The sequence below is a fragment of the Pagrus major genome, chromosome 19, assembly GCF_040436345.1.
Source record: "Pagrus major chromosome 19, Pma_NU_1.0".
Classification (NCBI taxonomy): Eukaryota; Metazoa; Chordata; class Actinopteri; order Spariformes; family Sparidae; genus Pagrus; species Pagrus major.
In genome coordinates, this window is record NC_133233.1 from 14,388,994 (window position 1) to 14,406,850 (window position 17,857).

Sequence of the window (17,857 nt, forward strand, 5' to 3'; positions counted from 1 at the left end):
CATCTTATGCCTGATAGACAAACAAACTCCCAATAAATAAAAAGCACAATACAAAGTTGGCTTTGATATTAGAGAATGCAGCAGAATAATATTTCCTGGTTTTTATTAAAGAGACGGCACGTCCAGCCTGACGTTAACAAGTCTTTTTTGTAATCTGTTGCCGTGGCAACGCAGCTTAATTACCAGTAGCGATGTAAGTGACAGGGACACAGGTAAAAGGAAAAATAAATCCCGCCTTCCCCTCCTTGGCCTCAGGCACTTGGGGTTTGGACCCTGATTGGCCAGTCCTGACTGTTTATGAGTTTGTTTTGAAGCGGCCGCTGCTGTCGGCCTTTTAGGTCCTGATAGGCTGGTCCTGCTCGAGAGGTAGCTGCAGCGGGGGGCTCAATCAGGAAGATGAAAATGGAATGACTTCCACGTGCTGAACACCAACTGCATAATTTCTCTTTGTGAGTCTGTGCCATGTGGATTAATGCAATCCCTCTAAACATTCAACTGGCTGTTTTTCTTCTTTTTTTTTCCTCTTTCATTTCACTTCCCTGAGTGAGCCCCCTGAATCTGGCCCAGAGAAGAGACAGTCAAAAGCAAGGCTTCTGCGGTGACTGTACGAGGCTTGGCTCACTGACATTAATGGATCTGCGCAAACGGAGTGAAAGAGACACGGGAAGAGAGGCAACGGCGAGAACATGTGGGATATTTTCACGATTCCCCCTCAGGACCACTGCGAGACAGATGTCAAACATACATCTGCTACTGTTAAGTCCTGTGGTAGGGAATTGTAGTTTTTTATATTCATGTATTTCTGCTATTTTTTTTTCTTTTTACACTTGTGGTACAGTGTGTGTGTTGTGCTAGCTTGTGTGATAGCTGAGGCCCCTGAGAGAATGAGACAGCAGAGAGACTAGACGGAGAGGGATGCAAGTGTGGAGGATGGGGAAGCGGTGAGGGAAATGTGGAAGCAAAAATTTTTTTAAAACGTGACACAGTAACAAGAGAAAGACGAAATGTGAGGAGGAAGCAGAATAATGAGATTAGAGAAGAAGAAACTAAAGCTAAAGCTGACCTGTTAGTCAACTCACCCGTTGAGAGACGAGAACTGAAGCTAAGCTGCTACCAGTGATATGAAATGAAAATAATTATCTCAACAGTGACATAATAAGAACCTGAAGCAGCGCTAAAGCTATAAACTAAATCTAAAATTGGATGGAAATAAATAATAAAAATGAAGACAGTAACCTGAAAAGTTGTAAAAATAAACCCGGAAAGGTAAACTAGAGCGTGCTAATGTATTAGCACAGATTACTGGAAAGAAAAATCTACCAGGAACACAAAATGTTCTCATCAATAAACTACAAAGTTGACCAACAGTCAGATCTCCCGAAGACTCTGCATATTTATTTATAAAACAAAGCAAAAAAAACCAAAGAAGAGCATTTGCCGTCATGTCTTCTCCTGCCCCGCGACGCCCATAGCCTTCTCCGCTAGCCGCGGCTTCTGTGCCCCCGAGGCGTGTGTGTCAGGGTGTGCGTGCTGCAGCGCCAGGAAGGGGTTGGCGGTGATGGCGCCTTGGCCCTGGCTCTGGGCGCCGGGCAGCAGGTTGTTGATGGGCAGCTGAGCGGAGGAGAGCGGGATGGAGGGAATCTGGGCAGAGGAGGAGAGGGACTGCAGCTGCTGGAGGTCCTGCTGCTGCTGCATCAGTTGGTAGAGCAACACCTGCTGCTGCTCCTGGGGGAGAGAGATGGAGGGAGGAAGGGGGGAGGGAGGAGGATAAAATTAGTGAAAGTTTCAGACAAGGAAAGAAGGAGGACGAAAAATGAGGGATTAACAATAGTTAATCTTGGAGGAAAGTTGTAGCTCAGTGCCTTTGTGTGTGTTTAACTGTGTGTGATAGCGGTGTGTGTGTTGGTGTTGTGTGCGTGTGTGTGTGTGTGTGTTTCATACCGCTGAATGCTGCGAGGACAGCAGCTGCTGGAGCTGATGCTGCTGCAGGATGAGTCTCTGCTGCTCCGACAGCAGGCCGAGCCGCGCAGCGCTGACGAGACAGAACACAACACAGTAAACAAACTGTTGTCAAAAAAAACCCTAACATTTTACTACACAACTTAAAGACATTAGAGGTTTACACCAGGGACTGTAAAATGCAACACACATAAAATAAGTATGTCAACTTATAAACCCACAGACAACAGAAGTATTTACATGTATTGCTGTTTATGTATTTATTTATTAAGAAAGTCTTAATGAATTTAACTTTGCAGAAAAGCAAGAAAGTAATATAGCTTAAAGAGGATATGAATGCACATAACTACACACACAACACGAGCAGTACTGTGACATCTTCACACACTCTCCTCTGACAGACTACAGGTTGTAACAGACTTCTGTCTCACCTGTTCTTACTAGTTGCTGAGCTGCTACAATCCGACACGCAAGCAAGAGGAAAGAAAAAGGAGAGGACGCAATAAAGTTCACATTCAAACATCTTAAGAAACCACGAGATGAGGTCGGACGCTTCCTCACGTTAGGAATGAGAAAGCTTTCTGGACGCACCTGTTATTAACGGGCAACGTGACGCCCGTAGATGCTCCTGTGGGGTGTGTGTGAGGGCTTGCGGTGCCCGCCGGCGTCTGGATCACCCCGTTCAGCGCCCCGACGATTCCCCCCATTCCCAGCGCGTTCCCTGCACCCAGAGCGCCCATCAGCCCCGCTACGCCGCCCAGCCCGGCCGGGGCCGCTCCCACATTGGTGACGCCGTTCAGCTGCGGCTGGGGCGGGCTCTGGGAGACAGAGGGAGGAGTGGAGAGGGACGAGGTGGAGCCACTACTGCTGTGGCCACCACATGACGTACTGTCCTGAGAGAGAAAGAGAGGAGCATCTTCTCTTTAATTACTGGGGATCAGGGGCTAACTCAGTGATTACATTAGTGATTTGTTGCTGACCATCATGTGTTTGTTAGGGGTTTGTTGTTACCTGAGCTGCCGCAGGTAACGATGAGTCAGTCGCTCCAAGGTGGGCTCCTTTCACATCTGCAACACAAATGAACACAAGTTTAGTATTAGCTTTAGTGTCTGCTGATTAATTTATCAGTTAATCAATAATCTTTTTGTCTGAATAAGTAATAATAGATGTTATAATTATTCGGATTTTTCTGCACAATCTTGCATTAATAACAACTGTAACTGCAAATGACTCCACCAGGTTTGTTTCACTGTAAAATATTTATAAAGTCAAGTTTTAGGTTTGTGTGTGTACCAGAGGAGGCCGTGGAGGGGGTGAAAGGCACTGATAGCTGAGCGCTGAGAAGCTGCAGTCTCTCCTTCTTCATGGTCAGAGTTTTAATCTGCTCCTCCAATCTCCTGTTCTCCTCCTGCAGCTGGTGGAGGGACTTCAACATGCCCACCACTGAAAGAGAAGGAGAAAACTCATTGATCTGATGTGATTGATCTGAGGGGAGCGGAAGCACTTTCTGCTTCCTGCTAAAAAATATTTACTGCTGTCCGGTCGTGTGTGAGATAAATAAAAATGATCGTTCTGTGGCAGGGCGAGGTCAAAGCAGACCTTTCAAACCTAAACTTAACGATGTCCTGACTTCCTGACAGGCCACTCCTTCCTTAAGGCACACCCATGCAACTCGGTGACTGATTGGACAGATATACTCCACAGAGGTCAGAGGTCAAGATCAGCTACAGAACAGTGACCCTGGTGCCTGTGCAGACTCAGCATAGAGGAGTCGGCGACACAGAAACTTAAACCTGACTTGTCCAAATGAAGGACGACCTTTCGAACAACTGGGTCGCCTTCCCTTTTTTCATTTTCACTTTATAGATCCCTGCAGGGATGCTCAGGTAGGGAGGTAACTGACAGAGATGCAACAATAACAGATAAAGTGAGGAAGTGACTGAGGAGACGGAGCGAGAGACTGAGCAAATGGCAACAGCTAGAAGGCAGAAGGGCGATGGATCAATGGATAGGAAGTGAGAAATGAGGCAAACAGGGAAAAGGTGGAGATAATGATTAGCTGTAGTGTGTGTGTGGGGAAGAGTATTGAACCACAGAAATGTGCCAAATGTGCTACAACTACTGAAAGCTGACAGCGAATGTCTTGTCAGATTTGTAATCTTGTTTATAGGGCTTGGCAATAATTTGATATTATATCATTGTCATGATATGAGACTACATTAACAACATTATATTTATAAAATACAGCACATCAAACTTTGTCACAAAGAAAACTAAAAAATGTCCAACAATGTTTCTTTGTGTTTCCAAAGTCTGCAAAGCTTTATCAAAATGGAGGCAACATTCAACGTTTATCATTATAAATACTAAGTAGGAACTAAAAAAACAAAGAAAACAAATGAATGAAAGAAACTTCTGTTTTTTTCTTTTGTTAATCAAAAAAAGTTCTCTGAGCAAGGTAGCAAAATAGATATAATATTGATACTAGACTTGGAAATCATACCCAGCCATGTGTGTATGAGCACATTCTCATGCACCATCAGGTGTGTTTCAGTGTGTAGGCGTGTGTGGTGTGTATGTGCGTGTCCTCACCGTCTCCCTGCGCTCCCTGCTGCAGCAGGAAGCTCTGCCCCTCGTTCCACTGTCTCTCCAGGAGCTGCTCTATGCTGGTGGCCACCGGGGGCACAGCCTCACCGCCGCCGCCTCCCCCCGCCCCTAGCAACCCCGGCCCCAGCAACGACCCCGAGGAGTCATAGCGGATCTGCAGGCCGCCAATGGGAGAGCTGAATGAAGGGAGCGAGAGGGAGAGAGAGAGAGAGCATGGATAGAAAAGGAGAGATAGAGAGGTCAATGGGGAGATTAACGACCTAACATAAACGTCAGACAAACATAGACACTGCTGGCTATAAAACTACATCAATTTGTTGTTACAGTGGCCTCTAATGAAAAGGGGCCAGGCTTTCTGTCTGTGTGTGTGTGTGTGAGAGACAGAGAGAGAGGAAGAAAGAGGACGTGCAAGAGGGAGACAGAAAGAGGGAAGTGGACTGTCTTGATGTGATAAATCTTGGTGTGTGTGCTGAGACAATCTGTTGAGTGTGAAAGAGGGGAAATGAGGGACAGCAGGAGAGTAGAGGGGACGGAGAGGTGCTCAATGTGGAGAAAAAGTGGAAAAAAGTTGCTATTGCTGTCTGTTTTTCACTTTTAAATCACACCGCAAACGTAAACACACTGCGATTTTGTGTGTCAATGCCACAGCGTCGAAGTTTGGATTAAAAAAATGTATCAACTACATTTATAATAAGACATTAAGCACATTAAGTAATCCTCAATGAATTGAAAATGATGTCAAATAAGCTACTTTCAACACTTTCTCTGTTACAATATTTAAAAATCAAATGCCAACCATCCCACACAAATTATGTCTCTTAAATTAAATCTGCCAAATAATGAAAATTCTGACCAACCTCATCAAGTGACATTATTCCTTCCCACAAAGACGTAGAAACAAACAAAAATAGATTTCTACTGTCAACACTCCCATCCTGAAAGATCCGTGCAAATGTTCCCAAATTAAGGTGATGCGGAAAATCATCGGATTGTCCTTCGTCCATGTGTGATCAAACCAAGAAAAAAAAAAATTTAACTGGAGTTGAAGGATGGTTGCCACCTTCAAAAACACAAGTTATCGTTCGCTGGGAGAGCGAGAATTGCCTGTAGGGGTGAGAGCGAGAGGGAGAGTGTGCATGTGTGTGTGTGAGGAGTGAGAGGAAGAGAGAGGAGACGAGGGGCCAGCGGAGGGAAAAGCAGAAAGAAGGGGGGATGGGTGAAGGAGGGAGGGGAGGGAGGGGGGCAGTGAGGAATGTAAATGGGGAGGGCATCTGTGTGAGTGTGTGCGAGTGTGTACTCACCGCGGGGTGGTCTTGGGAGAAGCTCTTATGGAGAAGCCCTGAGCTCCGACGCTGCCGTCTCCTGCCTCCTGATCTACACACACACAAACACACACACACAAAAATCAATTGTACATCTAAGACCAAGTCCTCACTTAGCTGGCTAAAGTTGAAAACAGTATTTTGTGAACATGACGAGCTTCCACAGCAGCATTCTCAGCTCAGTCTTGTAAAGATCACTTGTCTGCAAGCAGGAAAAGAGTTGAAAGTCTTGTTTGTTTTATTTGACGAGTAAACAACAAAACTGTGCATCACAGCCAACATCTGGTGAGCAGTGACACCAACAGTCTGGTTATTGTGCGTTTGTACTGAGTTTGTACTGGTTAAACTGGTTCTGTGCCATCCACCTCACCTACACTGAGTTTTAAACTCACAATTAAAATTGTCTCATTTACATTTTATTCCTGTCTTTGCCTTACAGAACAAGGAGAAAACATTAGATTGTTGATTTTAAATATTACCAGTTACACCTAACATTGTTTTATAAGATCGATATTTTATAATATGGAGGAACAATTAATCAAATTATTATTAAAATCACAATATGGCCAAGTGCAACATCCAAATCGCAGGAGCGACTTAAGAATAGGAACAAATCCTATTCTTAAGTTGCACAGGAACATGACCGTTACCACTTAAATCATGACTCACAGGTCTATTGCAATATCTGTCAAGATAAACAAAACTTTTTTAGTTGTTTGCACATTGTTCGGCCCTTTAACTAATTGTAAGACAATTTCTCATGAATACAATTTTGAGCTGATGACTCCAGCTGCAAAACACTGTTGACAGGAAGGATTATCATATGCTCTATATCTGTAACCGGTTTTGACGGCACATTAACACAGCTCTCCCAAATCCCAATATATATATACGTTATTTGACAAACACGTGTGTATTTGAATTGCTTTTATTGCAGGATTTTCCCTACAATTATAAGGATTGGGCGCAGCACCCGAGCTGTATTGGGCACCACATGAGCCAAATGAATGGAAAATCAAGTGGAGAGCTTCAAAACTAACTAAATGGCTTTTTCCAGACCTAATGGTTGTAGTTAGTTCCCAGTAGACTTCTTTAACAAGTTGTATCATTAAGACTTTTTTCTGGCTTTTCCAATTTTTTTTTTACACATATAATTATTGTCCAAAATGATGTGAAATCCAAATTAATGTCAAATCCTTCCAAACCCCTCACCAAATTCCTGCACCTAACTCTTCCACAAACCTAGGGAAAACATTGTACTGGAGTTTCAGCCCTCGGGTCTGATTGCCCCTAAACATATGGCACTATGTAGGATCACATACTGTATTTTTCTGGATGGCAACCGAAAAGCAACAGTCCAAGAACCCATTTTAGTCCAAATCATTTTAAAAAGTTGAGCTGACTCCCTGTTGAACAGTTTAAACCTTATTATAGTCTGAAAGGTTTTCCAAGGTCTACTTACAAGTTATTTCAGCAGGTATTTTCAGTATGTTTGGGAATCTCAAGGCCTAAATACGAAAGGCTAGTGTTCTGAATTCCTGAAACAACCCAGTCTTACAAGCAGAGCAATGTAGGGAGAAGCACATTTCTGTAGTTTTCTCTGAATTTATTATTTTTTTTTAAATGAGAAAATGGTGGCTGACGTACATGCAGTGAAACATCCTTGTTTTGGACTTTTTCTCGTGTGTTTTTGTTAAATGAAATTCATGATCGGATAATATCATAATATGTGATTTTAGTAGCACATACATGACATGCATGCAGATCATTTTCATGATTAATCATTTATAAAATGTCAAAAAAAAAAGAAGAGAGAATCCAAAGTGACATCTTCAAAATGCTTTTTTTGTCCAACCAACAGTCCAAAACAAAAAAACTCTTCATTAACTATCATCACTGACACAGAAAAGCAGCAAATCCTTACAATTAAGAAGCTGGGACCAGCAAATGTTTGACAATTTTGCTTGAAACTGACTTAAATGGTGAATCGATTATCATTATAGTCATTATTTTTACACACATAGCAGTGAGGTCTGTGGGATCCTAAAGAATGAGAACGTAAAGCCAGTGTTAACAAAACTAAGGGGTTAACTTTACTGCCACTCAGCCCCTGACCAGGCTTACAGTACATGATTTTCACCTTCCCACTGAAACACAATGCAGTTGTTCTGAGATTTATCCACTCTGAACAGCTCAGCTTTGGGTGAGAAAAAGCAGACTTAGTGGCAAAACAACGAGAAAAGCTTGTAAATGTATCTGCTGTACTGTGGACATACTGTAATACTTATGGATCTGCAACCTCCCAAACTTTGTCTTTCTTCCTCTGGATCTCTTTCACACGAGCCTTCATTCAAACTGCATGTTCGTTTCTCTCTCTCTCCCTCCACCTTCTGTGAGAGTCTCTACCTCCTCCCTCTGGGCCCCTGGCCAGACGCTTCTTTTCATTTTCCTCAGTAAGAGTAATGAATCACACATGCACACACATGCAAACGCACACTTTTGCATTTACACACTCACACAAACTCCCCTCTACTTAAGACAGTCAATCCCAGCTTTTACCCCCACCAGGTCACCACTCCAGTCCGTCGCTCGCCTTCTTTTTCAAGTCCCTTTTTCTCTCGTAACCCTTTCCGTCCTGGCACCTCCCTCCAGACACTCAAAAGCAAAGAGACGCGGCTGCCAAAGTAAACAGCCGACATGCATACAAACACATGCACACCTTGCATGTTTGTGCTCACACGACCCCTACGAGTTCACAAACACAGCTTTGCGCTTGTGTAGCTGTACATGACTGTGTCGGTAAGGAAATATCACAATGGATTCATGACAGTCACTTTCATTATTGATGGGAGATTAAATGATTGATTGGTTGATTGATCGATTAGAAAATAAATAGCAACTATTTTGATAATCTATTTATCATTTCAGTCTATTTTCAAGCAGAAATGCCCAAAAAAAACTCTCTGATTTCAGATTCTGAATTAATTTATATAAAAACAGTGAACTAAAATATTTTCCCTTTTGATTGTCGGTCGCTTAATTGACTGATCTGAAAAATTAACTGATGTAGAGCAGCAACGGTAACTTTTTAACTCAGTTAATTGCCAACTGTTTTGATAACTGATTAATTGGTTTTAATATTTTTTTTAAGAAATTAAAGTGAAAATTCTCTACTTTCAAGCTTCTTAAATGTGATCTTTTTCTATTTCTTTACTCCTCTATGACATTAAACTGAATATCTTTGACATTTGAGGGCATCCTCTTGGGCTGATTGACATTTTCCCCATATAGAACAACTAATCACTTAATTGAGAAAATATTCTATGGATTAATTGACAATGAAAATCATTGTTAGTTGCAGCCCTGCACTGATAATGGTATTGATATTCAAGAGATTATTTTACAATGATGTAAAAATAAATAAATAAATAAATAAAAAGCAGACACTCCTCTGATCTCAGAAGCTGGAATCAATACATGTGTGACATTTGTGCTAATAAATATAAAAGCTCAGATCAAATAATTGATTGGTATGCTAATTTTTTCCTCACACACATCTAAAATTCTACTTAGATAAATATTATATGTAATTTACTGACTAAATGTAATATTTTTGTGATAAGGTAAAAAGAAAAAGATGCCACTATGGTGTGACAATTTGTTTCTAAAGCCACCAAACAAAGCTCGCTTGTGTCGACACACAGAACCTGCCTAGTCTCGCGCACACACACACACGCGCGCGCGCGCACACAGCCCTGTGGCCCCCTGTCATTCAGCCTGATTAGTGAGTTGACCTGCAGGTCAGGGTGGATCTGGCTCTGATGACTGCTGACCGGCAGCAGGAACTACCTACCTTCCTCCTCCACCTCCTCCTCGCTCTTAACTCTTTCCTCCTCTCCCTTCTTTTCTCTTGCTTCTCTCCTCTCTGCTCGACCATATGTCTTCTATCAGGAAGTGTCTGCTCTGATTACTAAAGCCGCATCTTACTCCTTCATCAGCTCTTCTGCGCTGGGCGGACGACAAACCACCTCTTCTCTGCTGCAGGAGCTCCCTGAAGGCAGCTACTCTGCTCCTCCATCACACAACCCAGCTCGTTCTTTTACACAGCCCACAGCTTAGAGGACAGTTCTATGTTTTACATGTAAATTATGTATGTGTGAACTAATGTGTTGTATTTGTTTGTGTGTGAGTGAGAGAGAAAAGGGGGCGATCGTGGTATGTAACTGGAGCTGTGAAGGAGGAGCTTGAAAATATCACGAGTGCTGACCCTTGACCTCTTTGTGGGACTGAGGGGGCGTGACCTATCCATTATCTCCCTCTCTTTCTCTCGAACACACGCACACACACACACACACTTTTGACACAATAGGTATGCTGCCATACCTGCTGGTGAGGCCTCGGACTGGGCCATGAGGGCCGCCATGGCCGAGTTGGGGTTCAGCCTGTTACCAAACATGTGGGAGGGAGCGAGGTTGAAGACGGACCCTGGCAGACCGCTCACCTGCAGACAGAGAAGAATAAGCCACAAGAGGTTTGACAGTGATCGAAATCTTAGTTCATTATTAATTAGCTGATATAACAGAAAGAGAGAGGAAACAAGGAGGGAGAAAGAAGTGCCTCAACAATGCAGTTATGTGTTACGTGGCTGAACAGCTTTTCTATCAGGAGGTTTTTAAATCGTGGGAACAATGAGCACCAAAGTGCATCTATAAATTGGTGTATTTAAAAGAACAACACAAGCTAACAAAAAGATTTTCATGAATAATTATTTTAATGATTTATATTTATTATATATGTATCTGATAATTATTTCCTTGATTTAGTTTAAGAATTAATTATATAAAATATTTTAAAAAATGTTGAAAAATGCTGATTGTAATTTCTAGAGCCCAGTGACAAAATAGGTGAATTTACGGTGGCACAAATAGGGCAATTTTTTACATTTATTTATTTATTTCTTAATCACACTTAAGAGGATGAAACCAGTAATTCTGATTAACTGATCAAAAGTGTCGTCTTTTAATTTCCTGTTGATTCTATGTCTATTGTTTAAGGAGGTTATGTCTCTAAAAACAAAAAAAAAAGAACAATGTTAAAGCAACGTCATCTATGTATAGGAGTTACTGAGCTGAAATTCAAATCACATGTTTCACAATCACAGGTGTTTCTTTGGTGTGGATTAACAAATCAGCTGCAACAGTTTACATTTTTTGTATTATTTTGTTTGACATGTAATTACACATCTAATGAGCCCAAAGCTGAGAACCAATCTGATCAATCTGGTTAGATAATTTCTGCTATGTCACAGAAACATCTGTGTGTTATTTCATGGCAGTAAAACGTATTTGAATGGAGAAAAAATATAAATAATAAAATTAAATTTGCAAAAACATCAGGATATATGATAGATTCACAGCTCATTATTACCGTCACACACACACAAATACACAGGGCTCAGAGAGCCTCGACACCACGACAGTGTGCTGACATGCTGACAAAGTGTTTCTGATGCATAGAGTTTAATCCAATTAAGGCATTTCCCAAATAAGGAACGAGGAGTGACGGGTGGGGTGGGGTTAGAGGGAGGAGACCAAGAGTGGATAATCAGGAGGGAATCAGGTCTATCTAAAAGGACAAAATGGCTGCCTGGAAAAGCTATGACCAAAGCATGTGAGCATGCAGAAACTTATTAAAGTCAAAGGAAGATGCTCGACCACAATTTCTTTGGAAGTTTCAGGTCAAGCTGAAAAGCACGAGAAGATATTTATTTTAAAAGTTACTGCAGAAAAAGTTCTAACTTGTTGTTGGGTTTATGTACGTTTAAGTGTTAAGAGTGGTGTGATTGGCAGTAAAACATAGAAAACTTTTTGAAAATCAAAAACTTGAACCCCAAAACAATAAAAAGAAACAAAGCTCCAGTGTGTACATGTCTTGCCTGCCTTTCTGTCCTATAAACTGCTTGTAAAGTCATTCTTTTTTCTGAAATGTAGGGTTCACCCTGAAGAAAACACTAGGAAGCCAAAATCTGCTATTACGATTTCATAGTGGTTTGTCTAAAATAATAAAATCTGGAAAAAAAAAAACTGGAAATTCCCACCACTGCTAAATGATAAATTCGCAGAAAGAACCTGTACCCTCCGTCTAATTTTCCCCCTCACTGAAATGACTTCAGATTTCTTCCTAGACCTCCCCCTCCCCTTCCTCCTCCTCCTCCTCCTCCCCTCAGTGCCATAATCCTGCCCCCTTTCCCATCAACATTCATTTTTCATTTTCATTCATTTTTCATTCAAAGTCTCTCTCGCACTCCCTTTCTCTGTCCTGGGCTGATAGCCAATAACAGTAGGCCGGGAGTCTGCTAGCGGACTGAAAATAGCAAATGGTCTCTGTCACTCACTCACACACACACACACTCTCACACACACACACACACTGAGGGAAGCCTGTTGTTGGCGTCCTTCTATAGTTGCGTAATTTCTGCAGCCTCCATTCGAAGTGTGTGTGTGTGTGTGTGTGTGTCCCAGATGCCCAGAGCGATGCATCACACTTTACAAACCAACACACACATTTTATTTTATTTTTTACAATCTGGAGTGACTGAAGGAAATTAAGGGGAAAAAAACATTTCTTTCTCTATGAAAGTCTTCCTCACTCTGGCTTTCCACTGCTCTCTTTCCATCTATTTTCCACACACACACACACACACACACACACACACACACACACACACACACACCCCAAACTCATCTATACATGCTGCAAACAGGCGTGATATCCTGCGCTTCCCTGGGCCTCCCGTCCTCTATAATATGTGCTGAACAGAGAGGAGGGGGCAAGAAGAAGGCCAGGCCAGTAACCCCCTCATATGCACACACACACACACACACACACACACACACACACACACACACACACACACACAGGCCTGATCCCTCCCTCCCATCTATCCCTCCATCCCTACTGTGGTGCTTGTCAGATGTCATTACATCACAGGACAACGGAGGGAGAAAAAGAGAAATGGATGGGGACAGAGAGAAGGAAGGTCGAGGGTGAGAGAAAGTGTGTGTGTGTGTGTGAGGAAAAAAAAAGAGAAAGCGAGGTGGTAAGTGGACATGGGAGAAAAATGGGAGTTGGGTGGACAGCGACAGAGCGTAGTCTTTAGGGAGGTTTTGAAAGGACGGACGGACACTGGGGTCAGTGATTGAAGATGAGTTTTTCTTTTTCTTTTTGGGGGAGATGGGAGGGAAGTGATTACTGGAGGGGGTTTGAGCTGATCGAATCAGAGTCAATGCCTTCACTTTTGAATATAAGCGTATATAAGCCAATGGGTCACACCAAAAACTATTACACTTTGAGGAAAAGCATAAAAATTGTAGTTCTATGTCTGTAAATCACCATAATTCATTTTGATCTGGGTAAACCTGCTAAACTGTTGCCTCAACATCTGAGGGGGGAATGGGAATATGTTGGAAATGGTATAAACACTCCTGAAATGATTTCATGTGCATAAAAAAATCTCCACATTTTAAATAAATCCAAGAAATGAGAGGAGATTTTCTTTATCTCCACATTAAAAAGTGCACTATGTAATTTTGGAATAGAAAATCAAATTTAGAGATACAGTCTGACCGATACCGAAAATAGGGAGTAAAAAAAATCAATACAATGCCCGACATCCACACTTTTTTTTGCAAATATTGCAATTATTCCTCGAAAGTGGTTAGCAAACACAGGTACCAGAGGAAGGATTTATTAAACTTTGACTATAAACTTTATCGTCAAAAATATTACATCATTGCACTGAAAAAAGTCAACTTACAGGGAGTTTATTAAATAAAATTACCCCAAACATATTTTTTTTTGGCATTACATCTTTACCAAAAAGAAGTTTTCATATCTGGCAACAATACGCCGAAATATATGTGATAGGCTGATATCGGCCAACCAATTTATAAGTTGGGCTCCACAATATCAATAAGGTAATAATACAAACTCAGATATATTCATTTGATATATTTCCTTGACTGACAAAACAAGCCAATCTCACATGGGTACATATTCCCCATAACGCTGTTTGAAACGTGGCTACTTAGTATGAATTTGTGTTATCCTTTCTGTACAGTTAGTTTTTTCAGTTAATTCAGTCATGAAAATCAACCAATGAAGATTTTTCTCTTCCGATTAAATTGTATTCTCCAAAACTACACAGTGCATCTTTAAAGGACATGATGGAAATGGTTATAGAGTGCATATTACAATAACACACAGTCTAGCTGGTTTCCCCAGAATTTCATTATACTGGATACTAAATTTCAAATTCTTCTAAAGGAACATGATGATTTTACAATATTTCTCTGTGTGTTATCTTTCTGGTCACATAAACACATTTCTGTATATTTACAGTAATAATCACACACCACTTTATAGTATAAGACAGACCATACTCACTAAGGTCAACAGATTTTCAAGTAGGCTGGATTCAATGAAATATTTTGTGACAAAAATGAATAAGACTTATTATTACGCCCTGCGTAAAGCAGAAGGTCCCTCTACAGGTGTATAAAATCAGCTATAAAATCTCTGAGCTGAGAAAACACAACCCACACAAGGTCAGAACACACATTTCACACATAATTAACATGCTGCGGATTAATAATAGTGCTGAGAGATTTGGTGCGGAAGACGTTTAATTAGCGTGCTTTGGTTTATTTGTGTTCCCACAGTTCAGCTACACTTCAGCTCAAACATGCGAGAGATGTGGGTGAATTGACAGATGTGGAGGGAGGCTGAATGAAGAGAGAGGGTGTGTGTGTGTGTGTGTGTGTGCGTGGAAGAAAGAAAGAGATGGGAGTGTGTTTAATGAGCATGCATTGTCATGTATGTGAGAGCAAGGGGGTTGCGTGTGTGGACTCACATGTGTGGAGGCTGTGCTGGTCAGCGGAGCCGTGGCGGTGAACGGAGAGGGAGGGGCTAGTGAAGGCGTGGGCTGCTGTTGCTGGGACAACTCGGAGCTGGCCCCGCCCACGGCAACGGCTCCTGTCCCAGACGATGACCCATCTGCACCAGAGAAAACACCTGTAGAGAAATCAGAGATGAAAGACATTAACCTTGTTATCTTCAACTAAAACTATGTTTAAATTATCCAGAAAAACTGCTGATGCTACAGAGACTATAATCATTAGAGTATGAAAAGCACAAATGCAACTGATAAAATAAATCATGGCTGAGTTCCAATTATCTGTTTCAGGTTCCGGGTCCTGTTATTGTGCATACTGGCTCACTGTCACACTGTCATGGTTTACTGGGACACTTGAATAAAACAGAGCCATTGTTAATGTGATTAGTAACACCTGAGCTTTTCCAACCATGACAAGTCATTGACATCGACTCCATTTATTCCGTTTAATATTCCACTATTTTCCCGACTACAACCATATTGATATTTGATGAAGTTTGTCTAAACAGCATGTTTCATTTGGATATTCTGAATTAGGACAGAAGAAGCATTCTCTGATAAAGACGTGCGGATATTATTTGGATTGTAGCAGCAGTCTTTGGACATGTAAACAGCGTATTGGGAATATCTCATGCTATGCTATGAAGAGCCAGCAGTCTGTAAGGCTGGGGTAGAGAAGCATGCACAAAAGAAAAGCCCACATTTCCGGTTCAGAAGGGGAAACACACCTGCTTTGAAACTTTATTAAAAGATATCAACAAGTTTTTGGATATACAAATATTGCAACGTCAAGTTTATCTTCTTAAATCAGAGTATGCATGGCTGCATGAAATCAAGGACATTAGTAGAATACACATTGTAATTAGGAGTAAGAAACAGAATATCTTGTGTCTGTAAACGCAGTCACAGTAGCAGCTCTAAAAACTTAGTCTTACTGCCTCCGCCATGGAGGTAATGTTTTCAGCTGTGTCAGTTTGTTTGTTTGTCAGTGGTTCATTGGTTTGTCAGCAGGATTACACATAAAAATACAGAACAGATTTCCAAAAAAGTTTGACGGAGGATGGGTTTCGGCCAAGAATAGACCCCCACTTAGTTTTGGCGTAGATCCAGATGAAGGAAAAAAAAAAAATCAAGATTCAGCGGATTTAAATATATTTTGATATTGGATTAGGCTTGATTGAATTAAAGGGGACTGTTGGACCTTGGCGGAGGTATGTGCTCTACTAGGTGCCATTCCAGTTCTTCAAATCGTTGGGATTCTTGCCTTGGATCCTAATGTTTGGTACATGAATTACTTTGCTAAATGTAAGAAGCATTTGCTGTAGTTTTGTAGCAATATTCTTGTCATGTCAAAAGTAGAATTAAACACATTTTAATTGAATAATTACAATGTGTCAATTAAAATTAGCTTTCTCCATTATCTCTGTTTTCTTTTAAAGACTTTTCACAATGAAATAACAAAAATGTTAATAACTTTGCATGAATCATTTACGGAGATAATGGAACAGCTAAAATTAAGTATTAATCAAGGCGCAGATGTGTTGACTTAGATCGATTTAATGCATGATTTATAAAACCAACAAATGCAATGCATGATTAGCTTAACCAGCCTGTTTGAGTGTCCGGTCAGATAACGTGTATTAATAGTTATGACATATGACACAAATAATTTGCATGAAGCTTTTACAAATTGGGACAGACGACAAAGAGGAAAATCAATTGGCACATTTTCTGCCTTTCACATGTATTTCTTTGTGCTCTTTGTAATAATTCAGACAAAACAGACAATTTTATTCAGCTTATTCAAAAAAATCATAAATATTACATTTAAAATATACTCTAGTTGTAAATCACCTACGCAAACATATTGCTTCATTTTCACACACCCATACGCATGCTCCATTCCCTTATCTCTTTGCTCTCCATCTCTCCCCCTCCCTCTACTCACACACCCCTGCGCTCGCCCACTAACCAGGGATAAGCCCTGCCCCTGCCCCCCTTTGACCCCAGCAGAGGAGGTGGGGGTGGTGGTGGAGGGCCCCTCAGCCCCACAAAAGCCTGAATGGCTCAGGGCAGCACACATTCACTGGGGGAACAAGAGATCTTTGTGCCAGGAGGGGAGGGATGGAGGGAGAGAGAGGGAGAGCGAGAGAGATCCGAACACTACATGGGCCTACATACTATTTATAACGCTTTGTAATATGCACCAGAAAAATTGATACCCAAAGCAGGGCTGCCGTGACTCAGGGGGCACGAGCTCCTACAAGATTTTTTAGCAGCTGGATTAGAGGCCAAACCAACAGTTTATCAGAGTTTAGCTCATGCCATCGATGAAAAGAGGGAAACACAACAAGAGGCTGCAAAAACAGAGCCAGCGACAGGAGAAAATACAGGTTCATCTGAACTCATATTGACTTTATGGTGTTACAATGCACAGGCCATTTAATAAGTTGCTAAACTGACTGCTGTTTATGAATCACAGCCCATGTGTGCTGTTTTTTTAAGGGCTTCATCAGGAATAATTGCATTAAAAAAATTATTTAATATCTTTATTTATATTCCAAAATAAGACAACCAAACTACACTGCAAAGTTTAATCAGTCGGGAAATGACAGCTGAATTTAAAACATTAACATCTATAAACTAAAGTGTAAATCGGTTAAAACTTTTTAAATGTTAAGATTAATTGCATCATATTTCTATCACTCATTTATTTTAAATATTATAATTTTTAGGTGACAAACTTCTTGCTCTAGATGAGGTGAATATCAGGTTTAAGTGAGAAGCAGGATTACGTGCTCAGTTAAAAAGTCATCTATAAAATAAAACACTTATTTAAATAAACTAAATTAACTGAAACATGTATATGCTCATAACAACAAGGCTATTTTGTACTGCCCTCTCTGGTGAGGACATTTCCCAAAAAAACAAAGACAAACTTATTCTCTATTAAATGATTCTTATTACTGCTTTTGACGGGAATTAAAACTTCCCATAGGATAACAAAAGACCAATA

The 17,857-nt window shown here is 41.1% G+C and overlaps 1 protein-coding gene across 3 annotated transcripts in view; it reads right to left on the reverse strand.

Moving 5' to 3' along the window:
- Positions 1-532: 532 nt before the first annotated feature.
- mllt10 (MLLT10 histone lysine methyltransferase DOT1L cofactor) overlaps positions 533-17,857 on the reverse strand; it is a 46,637-nt gene continuing 29,312 nt past the window's right edge. For 2 of the 3 annotated variants that reach the window (XM_073488374.1, XM_073488373.1), the window contains 9 exons: positions 14,800-14,960; positions 10,272-10,389; positions 5,868-5,940; positions 4,552-4,742; positions 3,253-3,402; positions 2,971-3,026; positions 2,551-2,852; positions 1,942-2,032; positions 533-1,725 (listed from right to left, as the gene is read on the reverse strand). In XM_073488374.1, the coding sequence (XP_073344475.1) occupies positions 1,441-1,725; positions 1,942-2,032; positions 2,551-2,852; positions 2,971-3,026; positions 3,253-3,402; positions 4,552-4,742; positions 5,868-5,940; positions 10,272-10,389; positions 14,800-14,960 (1,427 nt within the window). In that variant the 3' untranslated portion in view covers positions 533-1,440. Of the gene's footprint in view, positions 1,726-1,941; positions 2,033-2,309; positions 2,415-2,550; positions 2,853-2,970; positions 3,027-3,252; positions 3,403-4,551; positions 4,743-5,867; positions 5,941-10,271; positions 10,390-14,799; positions 14,961-17,857 lie in introns of those variants that run through there. The other variant, XM_073488375.1, reaches the window with a different exon arrangement.